The 18,911-nt window shown below is 43.0% G+C and overlaps 1 protein-coding gene across 2 annotated transcripts in view; it reads right to left on the bottom strand.

Annotated features, from left to right (window-relative positions):
• Positions 1-18,911, bottom strand: part of LOC122801610 (CLK4 associating serine/arginine rich protein) — a 1,938,306-nt gene that overhangs the window by 892,960 nt on the left and 1,026,435 nt on the right. For both annotated transcript variants that reach the window (XM_044071085.1, XM_044071086.1), the window contains exon 11: positions 8,829-8,870. In XM_044071085.1, coding sequence (XP_043927020.1) covers positions 8,829-8,870 — 42 coding nt within the window. The remainder of the gene's footprint in view (positions 1-8,828; positions 8,871-18,911) is intronic.

The following is an 18,911-nucleotide window of genomic DNA, read 5'->3' on the forward strand; positions in this document are numbered from 1 at the left end:
GGGAAGGAGGGAGGGTAATCCTGACTGCAGATGCTATCCAGTTCGACATCTACATTTATGGCAGGTACAAAACTGTACTATGTCCTTCATGGATGCATCTGCAGTCATAACAAGTGGGTAGAATACCATAGCCAACTAGCAGAGGAGGATAAAAGTAGATTATGGTGTGTTTAGGATCCCTTGCAGTACAGCAGTGGCAAACCCTGCTCGGGATCTGGAATATAGAGGCAAATTATAATGCTTGGCAAATGTATGCACGGAGGTCCAAGTAGCCGCCTCAATAATGTCTTTGGTTGCCACTCCTCGTAAGAAGGCTGTGGTAGAGGCTGTTGCCCTTGTAGAATGAGGTCTTATGTTCTGTGGAATTGGTTTTCCATGGAAGGAGTAACAGTATCGTATGCAATTTCCTATCCATTTGGAGATTGTCTGTTTGGAAATAGCTTTTCCTTCCCTTCCTGTTGCATAGGCTACAAAAAGTTGGTCAGTCTTTATGCTATTTTTTGTTCTGTCCAAGTAGTAGCGTAGCTGTCTATGTACATCCAAGGTATGCAGTATTCTTTCCCCTCTGTTTTGTGGGTTGGGAAAGAAGGTAGGTAGGTGGATTGCCTGGTTTAAAGATACTCTGGATACCACCTTGGGCATAAATGTAGGATTAGTCCTCATGGACACTCTATCTTGGTGGAAGATTAGGAAGGGTTGCACTGCCATTAAGGCCTGTAGTTCTGAAACCCTCCTTGCTGAAGTAATTGCCAGTAGGAAAGCAGTTTTCCATGACAGGTGTTGTAGGTCTGCTGTTGCTGCTGGTTCAAAGGGTGATAGTGTCAACTTTTCTAGCACAAAGTTTAAATCCCAAGCTGGTAATGGTGGTTTCCTTGGAGGTTTTACATTCTTGATTCCTCTGAGGAACTGCCTGAGCAAAGGGTGCGAAAAACAGGTGGATCAAAGCTGTATTCTGCTGAAATAGCTGATGCATGTATCTTGATGGAGGAGTAGGACAGGCCTGAATGAAGAAGTTCGCCAGATACTCCAGAATGTTAGGCATATCTATGTTTGACACATCTTTTCCTCTTTCGGTACTCCAAATGACAAACCTTTTCCATTTTCCAGCATAGTTCCTTCTTGTTGAAGGTCTGCGTGCTTCAAGAATAATGTCTTTAACTCTTTGAGAAAGTTCTGGATTAGCTGCTGCTATGTGATGTTCCATGCAGTCAGTTGCAGCGTTTTAGGTTTGGATGTATGATGCTGTAGTTGTTCTGAGTTAACATCAAAGGCATCAGGGTATTGGCCACATATTGTTCGAGACATGCTCTTCAGTAGTGGGTACCAGTGTTGTCTTGGCCAGTTTGGGGCTATCAGGATTATCCTTGGACGTTCTTCCTTGATTTTTAGTAGTACCTTGTGTATCAAAGGAAGAGGTGGGAATGCATATGCTGTTAGGCCTTTCCAGTTGAAGGAGAGTGAGTCCACTTTCCATGCTAGTGGGTGGAATGTCCTTGTGCAGAATTTTTGAGCTGGTGATTGAGAGGTGATGCGAATAGGTCTATCTGTGGCATTCCCCATTTCTTTGAGATGGTCTTGAAGATGTCCGGTGCAGCTTCCATTCGTGGGCATCCGGTGGTTCTGCTTAATATGTCTGCTAGAGTATTGTCTTTCCCGGTACAAATATTGCCTGTAACTGAATGTTGTAGCTGAGTGCCAGGGTCCACAGCTCCAAGGTCATTCTGCATAGGGGGTATGAATGAGTGCCTCCCTGTTTGTTGATGTACCACATGACTGTGGTGTTGTCTGTCCTTATCATCAACTGGCCCTCTTTGAGGAATGGTTTGAACTTTTGGATTGCCAGTTTTACTGCCAGCATTTCTTTTAGATTGATATGCAGGTGAAGTTGATCCTGTGTCCACAATCCTTGCACGCATTTGTCCAGCATGTGGGTCCCCCATCCTAGGTCTGAAGCGTCTGTTGTGATGGTCTGGCTTGGTTGACATCTGCGAAAGGGTAGGCCTGGGTTTGACTGGCATGCCTGAGCCCACCATAGGAACTCCTGTTTTAAGCATGGAATTAGTGGGATTTCTGTTTCTAGACTGTGTCTGTGTTGGGACCATAAATTCTTTAGGTACCACTGTAGTTTCCTCATATGTAGTCTGGCAAATGGGACCAAGATTATGCATGATGCCATGAAGCCCAAGGCCTGCAGAAATTTTCTTGCTGTTAACTTGTTCAGTTTTGTTAGTGCCAAGAAGTAAAGAGGAAGTTCTTTTGTTTTTCTGTAGTCAGGAATGCCATTTGTTGTACTGTGTCCAATTCAGCCCAAGAATGTCCTTGTTTGGGATGGTATCAGCCTTGACTTTTGTAAATTGACTGTGTATCCCAGTCCTTGTAGCAAGTAAATGACCCTTTGTAAATCTGTTGTCAGCTTGCTTTTGTTGTCCCCTTGTAGCAGGCAGTCGTCCAGGTATGGGTAAATTTGAATTCCCTGTAGTCTGCAATGGGCGATTACTGATGCCAGGCATTTTGTGAATACTCTGGGCAGTAGATAAGCCAAAGGGCAATGCTGAGAATTGATAGTGCTCTGATCCTGCAAGAAATCTGAGGTATCTTCTGCAGATTGGTCGAATGGGGACGTGCAGGTATGCCTCCTTGAGATCTAGAGTTACCAGCCAAGACTCCTTGCCCAGCATGGGAAGAAGTTGCTGTAGGGTCAGCATTTTGAATTTTGGGACAATGATGTATGTATTTAAGGTGGACAGGTCGAGAATTGGTCTCCAACTTTTTCCTTTCTTGGAACTAGGAATAGTCTGGAATAGAACCCCTTTCCTTGTTCTGCTGTTGGCACTCTTTCCACAGCTCTCATGTTTGCTAACTCCATTATCTGGTAGAGCCTCTGTTTTTGATTTGGAGGTAGATTTGGCATTCCTCTTTGACTGGTAAAGTGTGGAAGTGAAACCGGTAACCTTGATCTATGGTTTGTAAAATCCACTTGTCTTTTGTTATTTAGTGCCAGTTTTTTGAAAATAAGGTTAACTTTCCGCCTAGAGGAGCTGCTATTTGTTCCCTGGTAGGCGGAGTTAGGATTAAGTCACTGTGGTTGTGCTGATGTAGTGGCAGTGGCTGTGTCTGTGCCTCTGTTGTTACCTTGCCACTGTCATCCTCTGTAGGCACCTCCTCTGGGTTGGTTTCTGCCTCTGGAACGTCTATTCCTGCCCCTTTGAAATTTTGTGGAGTCAGGAAAGGACCAATTTTTGGCAGGCCAGTTCCTGCTAAACTTTGGTGGTTGAACCTGCAAGAAATCTTTAACAGTTTGAACAGATTTTGCCTTTTCTTCCATTTTCTTCATAACCTGCAGGGCAGGTGTACCAAACAAACTTGTCTTGTCCATAGGAGCATCTAGCAACTTAGCTTTAACATGATCCGGTAAAGCTTGTTCCTTTAGCCATGCATGCCTTCTTATCACTGTGCCTGTCATGGCTGATCTAAATGAAGCCTCCAGTGCATCATAGCCACATTTTAAGGAATGGTTGCTAACCTGTTGTATGTTATTTACCATCTCTAATACATATTTCTTATCAAGAGATTCATCAGTGGTTAGTTTTTTAGTTAACTGATCAAGCATAAACTCTTGGTATTGTATCATGTGAAACTGACAGTTTAAAGCTCTAGCTGAGAGAGTAGCTGAAGTGTAGACCTTTTTACCCCATCTGTCTAATGACCTTGCTTCCCTTTCAGAAGGAATAGGGTTTTTAGCTGTGGTCGCGGCTACTGCCTTGGGACCCTGGGATATAGTTTCTGGGTCTGCAAGTGGGGCCTTGTAAAGGTGGTGATGAGTATCCGGCACCCTGTAAAATCTGTCTGGTTTGGCAGGGGCTGGGGGTAAAGAATCTGGAGTGGAGCAAACATCATTAAAAGCATCATCCACCACAGATAGAACAGGAGGTATAGCTAAGGGCCTGTGCTGTGGGAGGTGCAGAAAGGTTCTAAGTCTTTTTCTGGAGTCTGAAAAATCCTGTTGCTGCCATTGGAACTGTTCTCGCATGGCATGCAAGGTTTCCCCAAAGGAGAATTCTTCTGGTGGGGAAGCAGCTGGAATGGATTCTTCAGCATCAGAATCTTCAAAATTGGAGAAGGGAGCCTCTGGCTGGTCAGTTATGTCTGATTCATCAGCAAAATCATCAGAAGACACTGGCTCAGGGGGCTCTGCCCTAGGTCTCTTCTCTGGGGGCTGAGAGGCCCTGTCTGGGTGAGATTGAGATCCTCTAATTAAAGAAATTAAATCTTCTGCCAAAGAAAGCATTTGAGAACTAGAAGAGGGCCTGGATGTGGGGGTTTAACAGGCACTGATTTAGTAGTCTTGGCTGCTTTAGCCCTGGCGAAGGCCTTAATGGACATGGCTGCTGGAGGCCTAGCAGCACCACGTGCTGGGGTAGAGACATCCAAGGGGATGGTATCTGATAAGTCAACCACCGTAGTGGGTAAAATTTCTGAGGTCGATTCAAGAGTTGTAGCAGGGGCCTCAGTAGTAAGAATAGGTTCAGCTGTGCTTTGATCAGTTTTCTCGGTTTCGGCCGAAACCGAGACACTCATGTTTACTTTACCGTGGTTTCGCGAAACCGCGGACCGCGAGTGTCGGTCTTTATCTTTGCGTTTTTTGGAAGATTGGGTAGTCGGAGGATCCGACGGCATAATGTACGCAAAATCAGTACCGAAAAACTGTTCTGCAAACTCCGACCGACGCCTAAGCGTTCGTCGGTTGAAAGAAGCACAGGCCGAACAGGCTGCTACGTCGTGGGCTGGGCCTAAACAAGGCAGACAGTAAGAGTGGAAATCTTTATGAGGTATTTGTTTCCCACAGGTTAAACAATTGTTAACTTTTTCTGACATCGGCTGAGGCAAGAAAGAGTCCCCAACGGGGTACTTAGCTTTAGAAGTCTTCGAAGTAGTATTCGGTAGAAGTAATCTCTGGATCCGACCGACCGGCACTTGCGAACAGCTTCTGCTTCGGGCGCCACGCGGCAAGAAAGACAGAGGAAAATGGTGTCGGCTGATGCTTTTATACCCGAAGACCAACAGAGATGACGTCGGGTGGAGTGCGACATCAGCCGAAGCCGGACCCGGACTTTGGAATCCGGCCGACTGCAGGGCTGCCTGACGACAGGACAACCCACTTGTTATGACTGCAGATGCATCCATGAAGGACATCACACTCAGACGCCGATGCCTGCTCAGCATCTCCGGACCCATCTAAGGGAATTGTTTCCGTAGGCCCAATACCTTGAGTTTCCAGAGGCCTAGTTGTCTCCGCGTGGGAGTCGGAGGCGGCCTGTGGCTCTGAGGTAGCGGGTGTCACGGGCTGCGAAAGCGGCTCACTGAAAACCGACAAACCGGCGGCTGGCCTAGAAGAGGCTTCGTCGTCGGTTTTGGACCTCGGATGCCTGTCTTTTTCTTTGTCCTTGCGTTTTTTATGGACTCCGGTCATCGGTTGTTCTGACGGCATTATATAGTTAAACCTTCGGCCAAAGTAATGAAAAGCAAAATCGAACCGACGCTTGATAGTTCGTTGGTTGAATCTAGCACAAAACCGTCAACTAGCAACGTCGTGGTCAGGGCCTAGGCAAGGAATACAGTAAGAATGAAAATCCTTATGAAGTATTTGCTTCCCACAACAAACAGAATTGTTAACTTTTACTGACATCGGACTGGAGCAAGAAAAAGTTTCCCCAACGGGGTACTTAGCTTTATTTAAGACTTCGGATCTGAAATTCAAATTCGAAAATCTCAGGAGTCGGCCGACCGGCACTTGCGAACTGCTTTTGCTTCGGGCAAGAAAGACTGAAGAAAATGTCGTCGGCTGCATCTTTTATACCCCTGGCGCACTGACGTCAGGGAAGAGGCGACAGCAACTGACGCCGGACCAGGACTTTGGAATTCAGGCCGACTGCGGGTAGCCTGCTAGCAGGATAACCCAAGTGTAATGACTGCAACAGTGAAACACGATGAACATCATGTTTTTTTAGTTCTAAGGGGGAGTTTTCCTTTAATGTACTTTTAAATAGAGTGCTCATTTTTCCTGTCAGTTTACAAGTGGTGTAAAGTAATTGAAAACATTTTTTTTCTGTGGAGAAACTGCATCTGTTTTACTTTTGTGGGGTTTGCAAAGTGTTTTAAAGTGCTTTTTATATTGTTTTGGTGTCAAAAAGGTAACTTTTATAGACTGGCAGTGATTACTGGCATTTGCTGTTTTTCTCCCCCGGGAAGAGCCAGCATTAAAGACTTGACCATGAAATACACTAACTGGTTCCCTGGTTGACCCAAGAAAAAATTAAGCACACAGCCTTTGCCACCATAGAAGGCTAGCAAATAGCCTTAGCCACATATGGGTGACTCTGCTGTGGCCATTTTTTTGTACCTCTGACCACTTATCTTTTATCCTGGATCCCACTAGTGTACCACCTTGAGCCACTATGGACCAGAGGCGATATCCACATCCTTTGCAGCTGTTGGGGTCTCCTCAGTGGGCAAGGAGAGCCACTCTTGTCAATCCTGGGAGAGACAACAGGGAAGGTTTCGCAGAATGCTGTACCCATCCCTGGGAAACTACTGTTGCCATTAGTAATGTGGTTACACAGTTCACTACTCACCGACTACAGTATGTATGCATGGCTCTGTTGATACTTCTTCTAGGGGTATGGCCACTGGTACTGTTTTGAGGTTTGCATGGCTGCATTCTCAGAACCTCCCAGATGATGTTAAAAATGAGATTTTAAATTCACCCTTGGATAGAGACTTATTTGGCTCCTCGGTTGCAGAGGCCATCAAAATGTCTGATGAATTGGCAAGCTAATCAATTGAATCTCAGATTTTTCACCCACCCTATTCCAAATTTTCCAAGGGATTTCCGATATCCTCCTCCAATTTGGGCAAAAAGCAGAACAAACAGTCTCAACAAAATACAGTTAAACAGATGTTCAAGAAGAAATATCAACAGGGTTCCAAAAAGAAGCCACAAACCTCCCAGAATCGATAGTCCAAAAAGTCTGAATGACTACTCAAGAGACCTTGTGACTCCCTCCCAGCCCAGCCCCCTTTGTCTTCCAGAAAGTCTGAATCTCTACTTTTCGCTTTGACAACAGAAAGGTTCAGACAAACAGGATATGAAAATCATTCCTCAATGTTACAGACGACAGTGGGAGGAAATTCCTCCTTTCCATGTAGCCATTCCTCATCCTCCAGATCATACTCTTGTTTCCACTAGTTTTTTATCACATGCTATTCCATGGAGTGATACAATCAGTTCCTCCTTCCCAGGTGGGGAAGGTTTTTAATCAAGAATGCTCCTAGTACCAAAGAAAGAAAATGCTTGGAGACCAGTTCTGGGCCTTTCATTCCTAAATCTGGTAGTGATAATGCCCAAATTTAAAATGATGTCACTTCACGATCTGTTACCTCTTCTCCCTCTTTCAATTTTCCTGGTACCAATTGACTTAAAAGATGCCTGTCATATTCCTATTCATCCAGGCTTCAGACATTTCTTAAGGTTTTGTCTGTTTTGATCAAATTACTGGTTCTCTGCCTTACCCTTTGAACTATCCACTGCACCAACAGTGGTCACAAATTGTCTAGCTCAAGACATAGCTCATTACAAGCTACAGGCTATCCAAATTTTTCCACATTCAGGTGACCAACTTATATTTGTTGAGTCTTTTTCAAAGATGGGTAACAGATCTCTTATACAAGCTGAGATTCTAAGAGAACACTCAAAAGTTTGTCATGACTCCTTCACACAAGACTGTGCTCCTGGATGTCAACTAGACACCTCAGTTCAAAAAGTTTTTTTTTTCCTGTGGAAAAAAACAATCTATATCTACATCTACTTCTAAAATTTTCTACTCAGACTTCAGACACTGAGAGGTAATACCTCATCAACTGTGTTACTAAGAGTACTTTGTTTTCATAAAAAGAAAATTTACTGAGAGAAATAAGTAAAGAAGAAGTTTTCTCCCCAAAGGGAACTTGCCTGCCCAACAATAGAACAGTGCTGGTCAACTGTCAAGCCTTGAAAACCCTCAGAGGAGTGGCAGGAAAGCAACAAAGGGCTTAGTGCCGAAATCTGGCTTTTAGTCAATTCAACTCAAATTGGCTAATGGTTTGGGCATGTGGAAAGCGCCCTGAAGCTTTGGAAGCTGCCCAATTGCTGTATTGCCAATGTAGGATATAACCTACCATATAGCATAGGTTACTGCAACAGTGATCATAATGATGGATATTATCTGTTACTTATTTTGGAACTCTGTCATCCCACTTAGCTTTACAAACTATCCCATCACCCTTCATGATGCATGTAAATGTCTAATGAAAAGGATACCTCATGACATCACCTTTAACAGTCAGCATGGTTAGGAGAGCCCCATTATGCAAGGTCAAAGACAAGCATTACGTAAGCAGTAGACGTAGTTATACAAATACATGCACATTTGCCTTAGGGAGCTATAAACAGATTTCCACTGTCTAGCTACTGATGTGCACCATCAGCAGGCAAAGTTCTGCAGACATTGTTAAAAACAATATCCACCCTCTTTAAATCACTTTGACAGATTTTAAAGGAAGGCACCCTAGACATTGTAAAAACACTCCCATTCTCACTAGAAATATGAAAAGCAGTACACAATGTTATACCATTGCTGTTTAAATTGAATCACAAGTAAATAAACACACTACTGACTACATTCAGAGTTAGAAAAGTCTCAGATGTGATAATTATGAAAAATACCAAATTTCAAAATACATTCCTTTAAAGTAATGTGCAAAAATGCCATTCAGTTGATGCTGTTACTCACCGTTTGTAAGGATCATAGGTAGGGCTGTCTCTTCTTGCATAACTAAAAAAATAAATAATTTTTTAAATTAACAGCACTCAGGATATAATAAACATATTATTGAAACAAAAACAATGTAATATAAGATGAGAGAATGAATTACAAAAACAAAAAAAAAATCATAAATATCAATAAAAAATACACAAATGTGGAAATAACACTCCTGCATAAGAGTCAATACAATGACAGACTATGAATCAACAATCTAGTTACCTACTCAACGTCAGTTAATGGGCAAGGTACACATTTCTGATTCCAGGAGCAAGAGGAATGCTTCCATCTGTCTACAGTACATTTTACATGGTTTAACTTATTACTCATACAGGAAGCAAACCCAAATCTGTTGGCATACTTACAACTGTTACCAAGGTTTACATTACCAGGTTAACATACACAGCTTATTCACACATGTACAATTCTAAGTAGTATAACAAGTCACTGTGGGCACAGTGGTAGCTCAGTGGTAAACAGCTATCTTAACTCCAGTCCAGTTTCAATCCAGATCTCTGATCACTGTCTGAGTGAACTTTGCATATTCTCACTTCATCTGCACAAGTTTTCTTTGGGCACTCCATTTCCCTTCCACCTCTCAAAGACATGCAGTATGACTAACCACAAGTCTGTCTGCATATACTGTATTTACCCTTCCCTTTGTGAAACAAACCGCTTATTGTTTATTTTTTATTTTATTAGCAAATAGTTGATTTGCTGATAAAAGTTGACTGCCTTTTTGATACTTGATAATTCTGGTCCCTATGCAAGCCCTTCTGGCCTGAATTAACTGGGGTCTGCAGGGAGAACAGTAGGTCTAGATTAAGAAGCATCTGATCCCTCAATCACTGTTAACTCTTGTGAACAACTTGTACGAATCCAAGCTGAAACAATGTAATAATGACAAAAATTTACAGTAGGAGATCAACCGGTTGGCTAAAATGTTTTTAAGAGGAGGCTATAATCCTGAAATTATTAGAGAGGCAGAGAGCAGGGGTATCAAAAAGAATAGTAAAGAGCTGGTAACCATCTCTGCCTTTGCTTAGTTTAAAAGTTAATCATTTACAGAAAAAGTAAGTTCAATGTGACAACAAGTAACAGACATTTTTGTCCCTGAAGGGAACTTGTATGTGCAGCAATAGAAAAGAGTTAGCTAACTGTCGAATCTACGAAAACCCACAGAGGAACTCTCTCTTAGGTTCATAGGTAGATACTAGACTATCTGCCCTAGGGCATTTATATGCCTAGCCAGAGTGTATTTGGCTTCCGCCTCCCTAGGAAAGCCCTACAGGGCATGGTGCTCAGACTTAACATTTTTTACTCTTGGTTTGAGATGACTAATGGTTTGGGTGCACTGTCCTGAAGCTTTGGAAGTTGCCCGGCTGTTGCATCTTTAGTAGGATATAACCCACAGAACTTAGCTCTTATGCGGCAGTGATCATAATGATGAACATCATGTACACCTGTGATAAGAGGGATCCCTTTGCAGTATTCCAACTTTGTTATCCTATGGAGAAGAAATGAGGCCAAGAAGAGCACCTTCTCTGAGGGAAGGAATGTCCTCTGCTTCACAAGTGTCCAGAACAGCTCCCTAGACCAGGGCTTGCTGGTGGGTAAACTGTGGATTTTATCAAGTTCAGAGAGCATCCCAAAGATATAGGTATGTTATTAATGCTTATATTTTATACACAGCTAGATTAAAGTACTGCAACAGTTTCATGTATGTATTTCACATATTAGCTAAGTAGTACAGTACAATATTAGAAGTTAGCAAACAAATGGCAAATGCTTCTTGTAATTATTTAGCCTTGACAGAAAGTTAGGTATTCTTAAAAGATAAGTCTGCTGAAACTAACACATTAACCTGTCAAAAGCAAAGCACTCCGGTATGCATAACTTTTTATCTGGTTACTCCTTACAGTCTTGGAAGTGTGTTTGTGTGTAATCAAAAGCTGAGAAAGCTTTGAATTTTGTATGAAATATTTTCTATTCTTTCTTTTTTTTTTTTTTTTTATTTAAGACATAAAAGAAACTGCATCTGAATATACAGTTGAATCTTTCTATATGTTGTAAGATTCCAGTTTCGATACTTCATAAAATAATGTGTTTGCATCCAGAATCTTTGACAGTCTTTGGGATTAACATCTGCATTACATTGTTGATTAACCTTTACACTAGCCACAGGAAGCAGGTCAGGAAGAACTGCAGCACTGTCCCTCTGTTGTACGGTTGCTGCCTGAATCAGGTAGTTGTCCAGGAACACACACACACATACTATATGATATATATATATATATATATATATATATATATATATATATATATATATATACACACACACACATACAGTGGATATAAAAAGTTTACACACCCCTGTTAAAATGCCAGGTTTTTGTGATATAAAACAACGAGACTACAACAAATCATCTCACAACTTTTCCCACCTTTAATGTGACCTATAAGCTGTACAATTCAATTGAAAAACAAACAAATCTAAAAAATATAAAAAATGTACAATAAGCTGGTTGCATAAGTGTGCACACCCTTAAATTAATACTTTGTTGAAGCACCTTTTGATTTAATTACAACATTCAGTCTTCTTGGGTATGTGTCTATCAACATGGCACATCGGGACTTGGCAATATCTGCCCACTCTTTCTTGCAAAAACGTTCCAAATCTGTCAGATTGCGAGGGCATCTCTTCTGCACAGCCCTCTTCAGGTCACCCCACAGATTTTCTATTGGATTCAGTTCTGGTTTCTGGCTGGGCCACTCCAAAACTTTAATTTTCTTATGGTGAAGCCATTCTTTTGTTGATTTAGATGTATGCTTGGGGTCACTGTCGTGTTGAAAGGTGAAATTCCTCTTCATTTTCAGCCTTTTAGCAGATGCCTGAAGGTTTTGGGCCAAAAGTGACTGGTATTTGGAACTGTTCTAAAGCCCCAGTTCCAGCTGGAGAAAAGCAACCCCAAAGCATGATACTGCCACCACCATGCTTCATCATGGGGTTGTGTTCTTTTGGTGATGCAAAGTATTGCTTTTGCGCCAAACGTACCTTTTGGAATTGTGGCCAAAAAGTTCAGTCTTGGTCTCATCAGACCATAACACATTTTCCCACATGCTTTTGAGAGACATGATGCACTGTTTTGCAAATTTAAGCTGGGCCTGGATGTTTTTCTGTGTAAGAAAAGGCTTCCGTCTTGCAACCCTACCCCATAGCCCAGACATATGGAGAATACGGGAGATAGTCGTCACATGTAGTACACAACCAGTACTTGCCAGAAATTCCTGCAGCTCCTTCAGTGTTGCTGTAAGTCTCCTGGCAGCCTCCCTGACCAGTTTTCATCTCTTTTCATCAATTTTGGAGGGACTGTTGTCCCATATTTTCTCCACTTTTTGATGACTGTCTTCACAGTGTCCCAAGGTATATCCAACACTGTGGAAATTTTTTGTACCCTTCCCCTGACTGATACCTTTCAACAATGAGATCCCTTTGATGCTTTGTAAGCTCTCTGTGAACCATGGCTTTTGCTGTAGCAGGCAACTGAGTAAATGTCAGGAAAATACTAATAGGACAGCTGAACGTTATTTGGGGTTAATCAGTTTCTTTAATTGATGGCAGGTGTGTACCCAAGAAGACTGAATTCTGTAATTAAATCAAAAGGTGCTTCAACAAAGTATTAGTTTAACGGTGTGCACACTTATGCAACCAGCTTATTGTATGTTTTTTATTTTTTTATATTTTTCCTCCCAACAGATTTGTTTTTCAACTGAATTGTACAGGTTATAGGTCACATTAAAGGTGGGAAAAGTTTTGAAATTATTTATTGTGGTCTCATTTTTTATATCACAAAACAAGGCATTTTAACAGGGGTGTGTAAACTTTTTATATCCACTATATGTACATATGTACACACACACAGGTCTATTTCATATGACCTAACTTTCATGTAACTGACATGCATTTGACCGAGACCATATAACTTAAAGTTCATAATACTGAAAACTCACTTGACTGAAACTCATAACGCCGACACCTTACAATGCAAGATTTCAACACACTAAATTGCAAACTATAGACATGCACACTTACACCACCAATTACTAACACTTTCCAGAACTTAAAAATTAATTATATACCCTCATCAGAAAAGTACAGTTTTGTACCTACCATAAATGTAGATGTTCGAGTGTTCACACTGCTGCAGTCATCACACTTGGGTTATCCTGCCGTCAGGCAGTCCCGCAGTCGGCCATAGTCCCAAAGTCTTGGTCCGGCATCGGTTGCTGTTGCTTCTTCCCTGACGACAGTGCGCCAGGGGTACATAAAATGCATCCGACGCCATTTTCTTCAGTTTTTCTTGCCCCAGATGTCAGGTGCCCCCAATAGGTAGGCAAAACATATTGCTAATAAAAAATATATATATAAAAATAAAACAATTCCTTCAGTTACAAGCAAATACACCACAAAGGTTGTATAGAATAGAAAGGTATATATAACTCCAGCTAGTTCAGAGGGGATGGAGGGAGGGTAACCTGGACTGCAGCAGTGTGAACACTCGAACAATCTACATTTATGGTAGGTACAAAACTGTACTATGTTCATCGTGTTACACTGCTGCAGTCATCACACTTGGGTTGAATCCCAAAGCTAAGGATGGGTGGTGGAACTAAACAGGGTTTGGTGAGGCTAGTAGGCCCTGCAAAACTGCAGTGGCAAAGCCAGCTCTGGTTTTAGAGTATAGAGGTAAGTGATAGTGCTTGGAGAAGGTGTGCACTGAACTCCAGGTTGCAGCCTCCAAAATATCCTTGGTTGGTACCCCTCTGAGAAAGGCTGTTGATGTTGTTGTAGCCCTGGTGGAATGGGGCCTGATGTTACCAGGCACAGATTTCCCATGGTGTGTGTAGCAGAAACGGATACAATGTCCTATCCATTTTGAAATGGTCTGTTTTGAGATAGCTTTTCCTTGTGATCCGGCAGCATAGGATACAAAAAGCTGGTCAGATTTTCTGAAAGCCTTAGTTTTATCCAAGTAGTAACATAATTGCCTGTGAATGTCCAAAGAGTGTAGGAGCCTTTCCCCTTTGTTCTGGGGGTTTGGATAAAAGGTGGGCAAATGAATGGTTTGGTTTAGGGCCACACTGGATACCACCTTTGGCATAAAGGAAGGGTTAGTTCGTAAAGAGACTCTGTCTTGATGAAAAATGATGAAAGGCTCCACTGCCATAAGGGCCTGTAGTTCTGAGACTCTTCGTGCTGAAGTTATTGCTAGCAGCAGGGCAGTTTTCCATGTTAGGAACTGTAGATCAGCTGTGAAAGCTGGTTCAAAGGGCGGTAGTGTAAGTTTTTCCAAAACAAAGTTGAGATCCCAAGTTGGTGTTGGTGCTCTCCGGGGCGGTCTTATGTTCTTAGCCCCTCAGAGGAACTGTCTTAGTAATGGATGTAAAAATACAGGAGGATCCGTGTTGTATTGAGCTGAAATAGCTGAGGCGTGGATCTTAATACACGAGAAGGAAAGTCCTTTGTACAACATCTCAGTTAAATATTGAAGAATCTGAGGAATATTTGGTACAAGGGGATTTTGGCCTTTAGCCTGGTTCCAGGTGCAGAATCTTTTCCATTTGTCTGAATAGACTTTCCTGGTGCTGGGCCTCCTGGCCTCCAGAATGACATCCATCACAGCTTTAGAGAGAAGTGTTGACTGGTTGTTTAGGCAATTTGCCATGCAGCCAGATTTAAAGTCTTGAGCTGGCTGTGAAGAATCTGAATGTTTTGCTGAGTGAGCAGGTGAGGAATTGTAGGTAAAATCCATGGTGGGCCTTGAGCCATGTTCCTTAGTATTGGATACCAGTGTTGGCGTGGCCAGTCTGGAGCAATGAGTATCATTTGTGGCCTCTCTAATCTGGCTTTCAGCAGCACCTTTGCCAGAAGAGGCAGTGAAGGAAAGGCATACACTGCCAATGTTTTCCAACTGAATGAGAGGGCATCCACTTTCCAAGCTAGTGTGTGGTATGTCCTTGTGCAGAATTTCTGTAGTTGGTAGTTTTGGGGGGAAGCAAACAGATCTATGTCTGGGCTCCCCCATTTTTGAGTTATCATTGCGAATACTTGTGGATCTAGTTTCCACTCGTGAGGATCTATGATGTTTCTGCTTAGATTGTCTGCCAATGTGTTCTTCTTTCCTGGCAGGAATTGTGCTTGTAGTTGAACTTGGTAGGTCAGTGCTGTGTTCCACAAGGTCATTGCTTGTCTGCATAGGGGGTAGGAGTGTGTGCCCCCTTGCTTATGTACCACATCACTGTGGTGTTGTCCGTCTTTATTAGGAGTTGTCCTGGATGTAGGAGGTCCTTGAAAGCTGTTAGGGCATTTTGTACAGCTAGCATCTCTTTTTGATTGATATGTAGATGCCTTTGGTCTGCAGACCATTTGCCCTGAATACACTGTCCTGCCATGCGGGCTCCCCACGCATAATCCAATGCATCTGTTGTTATAGTTTGCCTGGCTGTGGGTAAGGTAAAAGGCTGACCCTTGTTGAGGTGACATGCCTGAGCCACCATAGAAACTCCTGTTGAAGGCAGGGTATGAGTGGAATTATTGTTTCCAAGCTGTGGCTGTGTTGAGTCCATACGCTTTTCAGATACCATTGTAATTTCCTCATATGCAGTTTTGCAGATGGTATTAGTAGTATGCAAGATGCCATGAATCCCAAGGCCTGCAGAATTTTTCTTGCAGGGAGTTGGGTCTTTGTTGCCATCATTTTGAAGTATTGAGTCAGTTGTCCTTGCTTGTCTGGTGTGAGATAAGCCATCTGGGCCATTGTATTTAAGCTGGCACCCAGGAATATTATGTCTTGAGAGGGCACTAGTTTTGACTTCCTTTCGTTTACTGTGTACCCTAGGCAACTTAGTAGGTTTTTGACAAACGCCAGATGCTTTATAGAATGTCCTTGCTTTCTGCTTGAATAAGGCAGTCGTCCAGGTATGGATATATTTGAATCCCTCTTTGTTTGCAGTATGCAATTACTAGTGCCAGGCATTTTGTGAATAGATAAACCAAAGGGCAGTGCAGGAAATTGGTAATGGGTTGAACCTGTTATAAATCGGAGATATCTTCTGCAATTTTGTCTGATAGGGACATGGAGGTATGCCTCCTTGAGGTCCAACGTTACTAGCCAAGCCTTCTTGCTGGGCATGGGAAGAAATTGCTATAGTGTTAGCATCTTGAATTTGGGTACTTCCAGGTATGTGTTTAGAAATGAGAGGTCCAGAATGGGTCTCCAGGCTTCGTCCTTTCGGGGAACTAGAAACAGTCTTGAGTAAAATCCTTGTCCTTGCTCCTGTGCAGGAACCTGTTGAATGGCTCTCATGTCCATGAGAGCTGAAATTTTCTTCTGAGCCTCTGCCCATTGATTTGGTGGCAGGTTTGGTATTCCTTTTATCCTTGGCAAAGTGTGAAAGTGGAATCTGTACTCTTGAGATACAATATTTAGGACCCATTTGTCTTTTGTGATGATGTGCCAATTGTCTGCAAAAAGTGCTAGTTTCCCCCCCAAGGGAGCTGCCAAGAGGGTTTTGCTTGGAAGTGTGAGGGGTAGGTCATTGTGTTTGTCTTCTGGTAGTTTGAGACCTGCCTTCTACTCCTTTTTGGGTTGTGGCACCCCAATGTCGAGGCTGGTAAGAGCCTTGTGACTGGCCTCTGCCCCTTGGTCATCTGTATCTGCCCCTCTGTGGTCTGGCAGAAGCTGGAAAGAACCAGTTTTTGGTTGGCCAATTTCTGCTGAAACGAGGGTGTTGAACCTGTAAAAAATCCTTGACCGTCTGCATAGATTTTGCCTTATCCTCCCATTTTCTTTAAAACAACTTCTGCTTTTACACAAAATAAAACATCCTGCTGTAAAGGTGCATCCAATACATTTGCTTTAACATGATCAGGTAAAGTTTGTTCTTTTAACCAAGCATGCCTACGTATGACAGACCCTGTCACTGCTGCTCGACAAGAAGCTTCCAATGAATCAAATCCACATTGCAAAGTATGTTTTCCCACTTGTTCAGCTGCATGCAACAAATCTTGCATTTCCTTGTAATCAGGCTGTTCTGTATGTGTGAGCATTTTTTGTTTTAATTGAGACATCAAATATTGTTGATATTGGACATTGGATTTATGGGCGGCGCAGTGGTGCAGCGGTTAACGTTGTCGCCTCACAGCAAGAGGTTCTCCGGTTCGATTCTCGGCTGGGGTGCCTTCTGTGTGGAGTTTGCATGTTCTCCCTGTGTTCGCGTGGGTTTCCTCCGGGTACTCCGGTTTCCTCCCACATTCCAAAGACATGCATCTGGAGCATTTCTCCCCAGGCCTCCGCTGAAAACAGGCTCTGTGGAACCTAGTCGGACTTTCCCGGTCAACAAATGTTAAATAAAAATAAATAAAAATAAAACAAATATTTCAGCATGTGAAACTGACAATTTAAGGCCTTCATAGCTAGAGTAGCTGAGGTATATACTTTCTTTCCCCATCTGTCTAGTGCTCTAGAATCCCTTTCAAAGGGCACAGGATTTTTAGCAATAGAGGCCTTAACCACTTTGGGAGGACCCTGGGAAATGGTTTGTGGGTCAGCCACAGGGATTTTATACAGGAATTTGTGTGAGTCAGGGACTCTGTAGTATCTGTCTGGTTTGGCTGGTGCAGGAGGTAGTGAATCTGGGTTAAGACTAGATTCTGAATAAACATCATCCACAATGTCTAACACAGGTGGAATAGCAAGTGGTCTGTGCTGGGGTAGTAAAAGGAACTCTCGGAGCCTTTTCTTAGAATCAGAGTAATCCTGGCCTTCCCAGTGGAAATGTTCCCTCATGATATGTAAGGTTTCCGCAAAAGAGTAGTCTTCTGGGGGAGATGCAGAAGGGTTAGACCCTTCAGCATCAGAGTCTTCATAAGGGGGAAAGGAATATTCCTGTTCCTCAGAAGAATCTGAGGAAATTGAAACCTGGTCAGAGGAAGCATAGTCCTCCTCCTGTCTTGGCCTTTTATCAGGAGGGGGATGGGAACCCCTGATTAGGGTAATTAAGTCTTCAGCCATCCTAAGCATCTGTTTCTTAGGCACGGGGCCTTGTACTGGAGACTGCTGTACAGCCTTCTTTGTTTTTAAAGGAGTTTTCAGCTTTGCATAGGATTAATAGTGAGTGTAGTCGGTCTGAAGACACCTTCTGCTACTGAAGGCGTTTCAACTGCACCGGAATCTCCTTCAGGCATGGAGTCGGAGGGGCCTAAAGGTAAAGGTTGTGGAGGCCTAGCAATCTCCGCTTGTGAATCGGATGTCGCCTGGGGTTCTAAATCCGCGGTCGTCAGGGGCTGCGTAGGCGCCTCACTGAAAATCGGAGAACCGGCGACTGGCCTAGAAGAGGCCTCGGAGTGTGTTTGGATCTCGGCTGCCTGTCCTTATCTTTGCGTTTTTTATGCATTCCGGTCGTCGGTTGCTCCGACGGCATGGTATAATTAAATTTCCTACCAAAATATTGCTGGGCAAAATCAAACCGATGTTTAAGAGTTCGTTTATTAAACCTAGCACAAAACCGACAACCTGTGACGTTATGGTCTGGGCCTAGGGAAGGAATACAATAAGAATGAAAGCCCTTATGAGGTATTTGCTTCCCACAAGAAATGCAATTGTTAACTTTTTCTGACATCGGACTGAGGCAAGAAAAGGTTCCCCAACGGGGTACTTAGCTTTATTGAAGACTTCGGTCTGAAATTCGATTTGAAAATCTCAGGAGTCAGCCGACCGTCACTTGCGAGCTGCTTCTGCTTCAGGCACCGCGTGGCAAGAAAGACTAAAGAAAATGGCATCGGATACATCTTATATACCCCTGGCGCACTGATGTCAGGGAAGAAGTAACAGCAACCGACGCCGAACCAAGACTTTGGAACTCTGGCCGACTGCGGGACCACCTGATGGCAGGATAACCCAAGTGTGATGACTGCAGCAGTGTAACACGATGAACATCAAGACAATATAAAACTGAGACATCAAGAATATATTACTCCAGATAGCACTACAC

The sequence above is a fragment of the Protopterus annectens genome, chromosome 5.part0 (genome assembly GCF_019279795.1).
Source record: "Protopterus annectens isolate FY-2018-M chromosome 5.part0, PAN1.0, whole genome shotgun sequence".
NCBI classification, from domain to species: Eukaryota; Metazoa; Chordata; order Ceratodontiformes; family Protopteridae; genus Protopterus; species Protopterus annectens.